This window comes from Ammospiza caudacuta, chromosome 3 (genome assembly GCF_027887145.1).
Source record: "Ammospiza caudacuta isolate bAmmCau1 chromosome 3, bAmmCau1.pri, whole genome shotgun sequence".
In the NCBI taxonomy this organism is placed as follows: Eukaryota; Metazoa; Chordata; class Aves; order Passeriformes; family Passerellidae; genus Ammospiza; species Ammospiza caudacuta.
In genome coordinates, this window is record NC_080595.1 from 26,771,953 (window position 1) to 26,779,869 (window position 7,917).

Genomic DNA, 7,917 nt, shown 5'->3' on the forward strand with positions numbered 1-7,917 from the left:
AAGGAGCCCTTTAGGGTCAAAAAGCTTTCAGCCCCCCCAAAAGTGTTAGCTGATTTGTGGTTGGGCAGCATTTGGCCAGGTGTTTTCCTTGGCTGTACGTGCAGGTCTACAGAGAATCTGTTGCTTCTCAGTGCACCTTCAGACTGCCCTAAATGCTCCTGAAACCCTGGCAAGGCTGAGCTCCCTCACAGACCCAGTGCACAGTCAACAGCTGTGCAACTTCTAGAGCAGGGAGCAGTTTGATTAAACGGTGTTTTCTTTGGTGAGGGAGGGGAACGTGGGGGAAAGGACCCAGTAGCCATTGGAGATGTAAAATTAAAATGAATTTTGGTCATTTTAATAAATATATATCAAGGAAATTTCACTTTACTACAACAACACATTAGTATACAAGCATCTAATATTTAAGCTTAAAACATCAAGCGTTTATCAAATATTGGAAAAGAGCAGACATTACTAGACTATCTGGATATAACACAAGAAAAATCAGGTTTTCTAAAAAATTGGTCCTTGTGGACAAATGTCTAAATGATGATCCTACTCATACACTGTATGAATGAGATCTATATTTAATATTATTATTATTAATAAAAAAGCTTCTGTCTTGGAGAAATCAGGTGGGACTTGTACTTTCTTTATTTGTCATTTTTCCCAATGATAACCCTTACAAACTTATCAGTTTAAACTCACCTGACTTCATAAAGGTTACCACTGATTTATATCCTGCTGTGCTTTTGGTCACCTTGGCTGGGGGGTAGCTATTCCTTGTGACCACTGGGCTTTCTGAAAAAGACCATACAGTTTGCAAATGTATTTTGCTACCCAAAATAACCATGGCCCAGGACTCCTGCAGCTGAACCCATGAAACCCAAAGCAGGAGGTGTCAGTCAGAGACCTGTGTGACTCCAGTGCCAGGCCTGGGGCTGTGTCCCCTTGGGGACACTCCTGCCCTGCACTGAGCTCGCTGCTCCCCCAGCACAGAGGTGATTTTCACCCTTTGGGCAAGAAGCAAGCGGAGATGTCACTTCAGTGCAAGATGCTGTGGGAACAGGCAGCTATTTATGAGTCAGCTGTGGCCTGGATGTGGCTGTTTTGCTGAGCACATCCTGCCAGTTGTTATGGGGACTGTGGGAACTAATTAATTTGGAGAATCTAAGACTCAGTCTTGGTCCAACCCCAACTAATGTCTTCTGGGCATTTTACACAGCACACCTTTGCAATCAATCTACCAAGGGATGGCTAAATGTTGTCCTCAGCCACTGAAATCTCCAAAATGTTCTTTTTTAAAATTAAACTCCTTACATTCATTCAGATAAAACTGCGTTTATCGCCACATTATTAATTAACATTGTGCTTTTTGCCTTCTTGTCTTTTTTTAAATCAACGGCAAAAGTCATAGAAAAGTCCCGCATGCTTTTGCAATCTAAAATAGAGAAATTATGTGAAACAGAATAAAGTATAAAACATGCCACTGGGTCATGAACTTCATTATACGAAGAAGAAAAAAAAAGAGCCCCAGCAACAGACAGTTGCCATAGAAACACTCAAGCATCGAATGCTTGTTTACAAGAGACATCTCTCTATTGTTTCTTAAATCCCTTCCTAAGGATGGCAAATCAAAAAGCAATTGAGCATCAAAAAGGAAGAACAGAGATGTTTGAATAGGAAGTTGAACTCAGTACTTCAAAGGTTAAAGGTTTCTAATAATATTGATCCACCCTGTGGGTTTCTTTTTTAATCTCTGTTTAGGTTAAATCCCTGCTGTATCAGATTCATACTTAATTTTCACACTGGCAAAAATTAAGACAAAAAGTAAGGCACCAAAAAAAAACCTGCTCTGTGTAACAACAAACCTCATTAGTTATTACAGCCGAGGTGAAAACATGCAAGTACTTGAGCTGCATGTCTGATTCTGATTGAGATTCCATAAACAGGTTATTTCTTTATGCTATGTCCTATTTTGTCAGTTGAACGAGATGCTGAATACAGGAATTCAAGAGTATCACTACAAAACGTAAGGATGGTTTATTCCCAATCCATGAAGACAGTCCTTTGTCAGAATGAATACTGAGTTACAAGGCGCACATCATCCTTGCTGGTAGCATCAATTTGTTTACCAGACTTCTAATTCCTTGGTAAACATAATGGAGGTTCTTCTTAATTATTGGCAGACTTCTTGGGGGCGGGGATATGTAAAACGATATGTTTTCCCCGTCTGGCTGATTGGCATTTTCAGCAACGAGAGCTCCACCATAGCTGCACAGACTACAGTGCTCAGCAGCAATGCAACCGTGTTCTTTCTGAAGTCTCCACGTTCATAAATAGCTGCTGATGCGGGTGGCAGAGACACTTTACGCAATCTGCTCTCCGCTCTACACGTCACGTTTGTGGCATGATTGTACCATTCGTAGAAAACTATAAAAAATCCGTTCAAAATAAAAATTTGATAGAGAAGGAACATGCTGCGCATGCTTCAATAGAGCAAGAAAGATGCCTCATATTTTACTTCCTTTGTTGCAGCAGATTTTATTACTTGGTAAAGATTCCTTTTTCCTTAAGGATTTTTTCCAAGATTCACTTATGTTGCTCTTGTCATTACATCCAGTCTCAAAATAGTCATAAAATTTGCCTTTACATTCAAGAGCATGGGTGCCTCTTACAGGTTCACAGTTTAGGGCGATGCTTTCTCTCTCAGGTTCATTACCTCCACTCTTGTCATTAAATTTTGCCTTTTCCTGATTACTGTGAGACCTGCCATTAGTGATGAATATTTCATTAGCAGGTATCTGGTCATCATTTCTGTAAGAAGGTGCGCTGCCAACTTCATAATCCACCTGCTGGGAACAGCTTGGCAAAGAGATGGGAGGGGAGGAGGAGGAGGAGCAGGAGGAGGAGGAAGAAGAAGAGGAATTACTTTCAGTACTAGCATTAACAGAGTAGGGTAGATTTAAATAGTGACTGCCACATTCTTGATAAAAGCAGCACATGTGGAGCTTCTCGTACTCCTCCTTTGCCATCCGAAGGCGTTTTCTGTATGGGCAGTCCTGAGGCACAAACCACTCTTGTGGGGAGGTGCCGCTGAAGGAGCAGGTGGAGAAGCACCAGTTGTTCTGCATGATGATCTCTCCATGGATTCTCTTCATGAGATTGTTGATGAGGACGGATCTGCGCAGGTAGACTTCAGGATCATCAATGAATTTCAGCTTTTCCAAAGACATGTAGAGAATATGGGCCCGCTCCTCAAACACAGAGATTGTCTGAAAATGCAAAAAACACATGATATGGAACTGAAGGCTACCAGTTTTGTTACAGAGAAGGAGAAAGGAAATGAAGTAAAGTATTCCCTCTGTGTCACTATTTTTCTGTTCTTTTTCTGAGGCATCTAAAACTGGCTTTTTTTCATTTTGCACATCCTTGTAGCTGAGGACCTGCTTTTTCTCGGCCACAGCATTCCCCCATGTTCAGGGGTAAGCAGCTGAGTTTAGGAGGTAAGTAGCTGAGCATTACACCGCAGAGGCAATTGCAGGGCAGAAATCCAAGGTGGGAGAGTGAAATCCAGATGCACACATCTGGCTCTTTAATTACATTTGGGACTAGAACATAAAATTGTTGTGCAGTTTTGCCCCAGTGATGGCTAGGGGGGCCTTTTGTTGCAAATAGACCCAATTCCATCATCCCCTGTGGGGCTTCTGCACAGCTCTGAAGCCAAGCAAGGGTCCTTCCTGCGGCGCCAAGGTTTGCAAGAGGCAGTCAGCAGCCATCGCCTCACACAGCAAGGGCTGGAGCATTTCATCTGCTGCCAGTGGAAGGGGCCCTCCAGCCAGGAGGTCTCCATTTGCCAGGCTCTTACACTGCTCTTGTGCACAGAAGTGCATGCAGGGAGGGAGGCAGGGAGAAACCCATCTCAAAGCATCCCAGCATCTGGAGAGCAGCTGTTGGCCTGAGTGCTACGCCCTGTGCTCTGCAGGACCGGTGGGAATGCAGATAGGCAGGGATAAGGTCAGGAAACTAAGGGAGGACGGGGATTTGCAGAAATCCTGGCTCTACGCCCACAGATTTGTTCTCCCTTCCATGGTCCTTCCAGGACTCCCTTTCTCAGCACTGGCAGCATGAGCAGGTTACTGCCCCTGGGAGGCCCCGGATTCTGCACTGTAATCACTACCCTGGGAATCAAAATAAGAGAGGGGGCAACGCATGCTACTGTAAGCACTAGTGACTGATTTTCATTTTTAGTAAGAATTTGGTTTGTGTAGGAGGAGAGCAGCACAGCACAAAGAGAGACTGCTCTAAATCCCCCCATCTGTGGCTTGATCATTCTTCTCTTTCCCACATGGTTACAGCATTTTTGCAGAGTGGAAGTCGTAGCTATGAGGACTGAAAGAGCTTAAAGCACAGCTGCTTTTCACATCCTTTCAGCTCTCCTCAGCCCTCTAGCTCTTTCCACAGCCTGGTCATGTCTGTGAGGCTTAGAAGCAGCACAGTGCCTCGTAAAAACAAAAATTGGCCATAATTTCATATGAGTTCACAGCTAAAGCTCTTTGTTAGAGAGAGTAATTTTCTATAATAAATGACTCATTTTAAATTATATTAAGCCTATAGGTTCATTTGCGTCCTTTGTACCTGCTGCAGCAACAGCCAGTGAAGCCATAAAAGCCTGGAGCAAACCAGTAAGCCTTGAACTGGGATGCTCCTGGAGATATTTACTGGAGGGACACCTGTAGGAACAAGTTGTCAGAAGCTTTCTTCTACATGTTTGCCAGCAGCCCTCTGGAGAGAGGCCCCAGGCCCTACCACCATACCCTCTAAGGGACAACTAATCTCAGAACATAACTCTTTACTGGGTGGCAGAGGTATAGACATGTAAGAAATTCAAGGAAACCTGGTGGGCATCCTCCCTGTGCCAGAGCTCAGTGCTGTAAAGAAGAAAATGTATTTGGGCTCAACAGAAGAAATTGGTGACCAAGAATTTCTGCCACGTTACACCTCTGCAAACAACAGCACTAAACAGTGGCTGTGTCTAGCTTACCAATGCCTCTACAACTGCTTGTTATTGCTGTTAGAAAAGACTAAATAACTATTCCTCCTCCCCCTCTTTGTAAGGAAATTAATCACTCATACAAAAATCCAACAATCTTGTAAAAATAAAAAACCTGGCTAAAAATTGGGAGAGCGATGTGACAAGTGTGAGACACTCACGAACCAGAGCACTTTTTTCAACACCCTTGGTGCTGTTTGTTCACTGCTTTGGCAGCAGACCAGACATCTTCTGAAATTAATAATTTTTCACCTTTCTGGTCCAGGTACTTATTTCCAGACAACTCTATTTGTAGCTGAAAATTCCTTCAACTACTCTAAGGTCTTTGGGAACTGAGCTCAGCATTAATGCTTGCTTCTCCTCCACAGAAATCTCTCCTGCATTGCCAAGAGAACATGGGTGGGACTGGACTTCCATGGGCCAGCTGGGAGTCACCAAGGTAAGGATGGTGTCTCAAGGTATGAGCTATCCTTAAGCACTTCACCCTAGGCATTCAGTTCCATGCAGAACTGAGCCCTTAATGAAGAGGAGCATAAAATCTTGCAAAAAAAGTCAGATTTCAATTTATGTATTCACTGGCCTGGGAAACATTTGCTCTAATCTCTCCCCTGGCAACTTTCACAAAAAAAAAAAAAAATCCTTCATTTACTAATCTCTTCTTTGGGAGTTATTAGCTTTTTAATAAACATGATTAAATACTGAGGGAGCTTGTACTTGCTTTCCAAGTCATTCTGGTTTTTTAGAGGATCTGTGACCAGTGAGGGGTATATGGAACCTCTTACTATTTTCCCCTCCGGAAAGAAAGTTTTATATGAGTGGGAAATATTTTACTTATGTTCTTCCTTTCTGTCATTTAAATGCTGTTACAGATCTGTTTCTGTAAGCATGGCATGAGCTAGCTAAGAACAAAATAATCTGAAAAAAAAAGTTATTCTCAACATCTCCATTTGCAGTTGTTATTAATGCAGAAACGCCTTTGCTTCTTTTGCAATTGATGACAATACAACAATAAATGTGAAGAAGTGACAACTGTTTGTTTCTGAGCAAACAGCTGGATCATTCTCCTAATTTCAGCAGAGTATTTCAGCCTTCTGGAAATGGGTCAATCGAGTGTTACTAAGCATCTGAAACTCAGAGTAAAAATAACGACTATTAGAAAACATACTTTATGTGTACAGCTGCTGAGTGGCGGATGAAAATCCTCTTCTTCCACATATTTCCTTTTAAAGTATGTGATCTTGGATGTTGTTACAGGATTTGAAATTCCCCTGTAATGTGATCCTGCGGGTAATAAATCAGATATGACAAATGACATGCGGTTTGCCGGAGGTTCTCCAAACAAAATACTTTTCATTTCCCTTCGCGCTAGAGGAGAACGCCGCCGCATATTTTCGCATCTATTCGCGGCGATCAGAAACGAGCCCTCTCCCTGATTAGCGCCCGACGCGGGGCCGGTGCGAGCGGCGCGGGCAGCGGGGGCCGCCGCAGGGACAACTTGGCCGCTCCCGGTGCCGGTGCCGGTGCCGAGCTGCCGGCCCCGCGCACCTGCGGCCCCGCGGGAGCCCCCGCCCTCCGCCCTCCGCCCGCCTGGCTCCGCGGGCAGCTCCCCGCTGCCCTGCCCTGCCGAGCCGAGCCGAGCCGTGCCGTGCCTACCTGCGGCGGGGGAACCGGGGGCCGCCGGGGCCGGCGGGGCGGCGGGGCCGGGGCGGCCGCAGCAGGGCGGCTCCCAGAGGGCGCGGTAGGCGGCGAGGTCGGCGGCTCCCTCGGCGGCGATGGGGCGGCCCAGCCGCTGCATGGGCAGCACCAGGGTCATCGCGGGCGCCGGCACCTGGAAGCGAAGCAGCGCCGTGAGCGCCCGCCGCCCTCACCTGCCCCCCGCCCCGCCGCGTCCCGCCCCCCGCGGCCCCGGCAGCCAGACCTCTGCGCACACGTACATTAAAAACATACGCACATCGAGCTCACACAGACACGCGTTCGGGGCTTATTCCCCCCTCCTTACGCAGGAGAAAGAGCGCAGCCCTCTCCCACAAAGGGCGCGGGGTCCCCGGCACCGGGAGTTGGGGCGCGCTTCCCCCGGGCCGCCCCCGGCCCCGCTCCCGCCGCCCCCGGCCGCGCTCCCGCCTCTCCCGCCGCCCCTTCCCGGCCCCGGCGGCGCTCACACACCGGCACGGATCCGCTCACTGCCTTCCCATTTCCTCCCGGCGGCGGTGGCACGGCGCGCTCGGCACCGGCGGGGTGCGAGTCTGCCTGTCTGGGTGCGTGTGTCTGCCGTGCGTGTGTGTGTGTGTGAGAGAGAGAGAGAGAGAGAGAGAGCGCGCCCAGCAGTCCGGGATCGCCTTCCTTTCTTCTTTCTTCCCTCCCAAACGATACAGACAGCGGAGACTTAGGTAGTTGTTTCCACTAGCCCCGATCGGACTGAACTGGATCTGCCTCCAGTCAAAACACTGCGAGACTAAGACAGAAAATTGGCTCCGGTTTCACGCCGTGAGTTGCGGTCCCACCGGAGCCAAGCACAACATCGGCGGAGCGGGCGGAATATTAAGCAGGAGCGGGGACTCCGGGGCCAGCGCCGGGCTGCGAGCTGCCTCCTGCCGCGCCAGCGGGCGGGAGGGGAGGGGAGCAGGGGGGGAAGGCGGCAAACTTTCTGCGAGGAGCGAAGGATGAGTTCATAGTCACCTACTTCTTGGCAGAGGAGCGCGGAACAATGCGCCCAGACACGGCGCGGCCCCTCCCTCTCCTTCCTCCTCCTCTCTCTAAGAAAGCGGGATGCAGTTTCCCCTCGGCGCAGCCCTCCCGGAGGAAGGCGACGGCCCGAGCGGGCGGCGGGAAGGAGGGGCTGCAGGTGGGCAGGTGGAATTTCAGCAATTGTTTGTGTTAGCAGC

The 7,917-nt window shown here is 48.0% G+C and overlaps 1 protein-coding gene across 1 annotated transcript; it reads right to left on the reverse strand.

The window, feature by feature from the left end:
* Positions 1-359: 359 nt before the first annotated feature.
* Positions 360-7,527, reverse strand: SERTAD4 (SERTA domain containing 4). Its single transcript, XM_058802121.1, has 4 exons — positions 7,199-7,527; positions 6,689-6,863; positions 6,201-6,316; positions 360-3,257 (listed from the first exon to the last, which is right to left on the reverse strand). The coding sequence occupies exons 2-4, from the start codon at positions 6,846-6,848 to the stop codon at positions 2,496-2,498; spliced, it is 1,038 nt and encodes a 345-aa protein (XP_058658104.1). The 5' UTR covers positions 6,849-6,863; positions 7,199-7,527; the 3' UTR covers positions 360-2,495.
* Between the last annotated feature and the right edge of the window lie 390 nt (positions 7,528-7,917).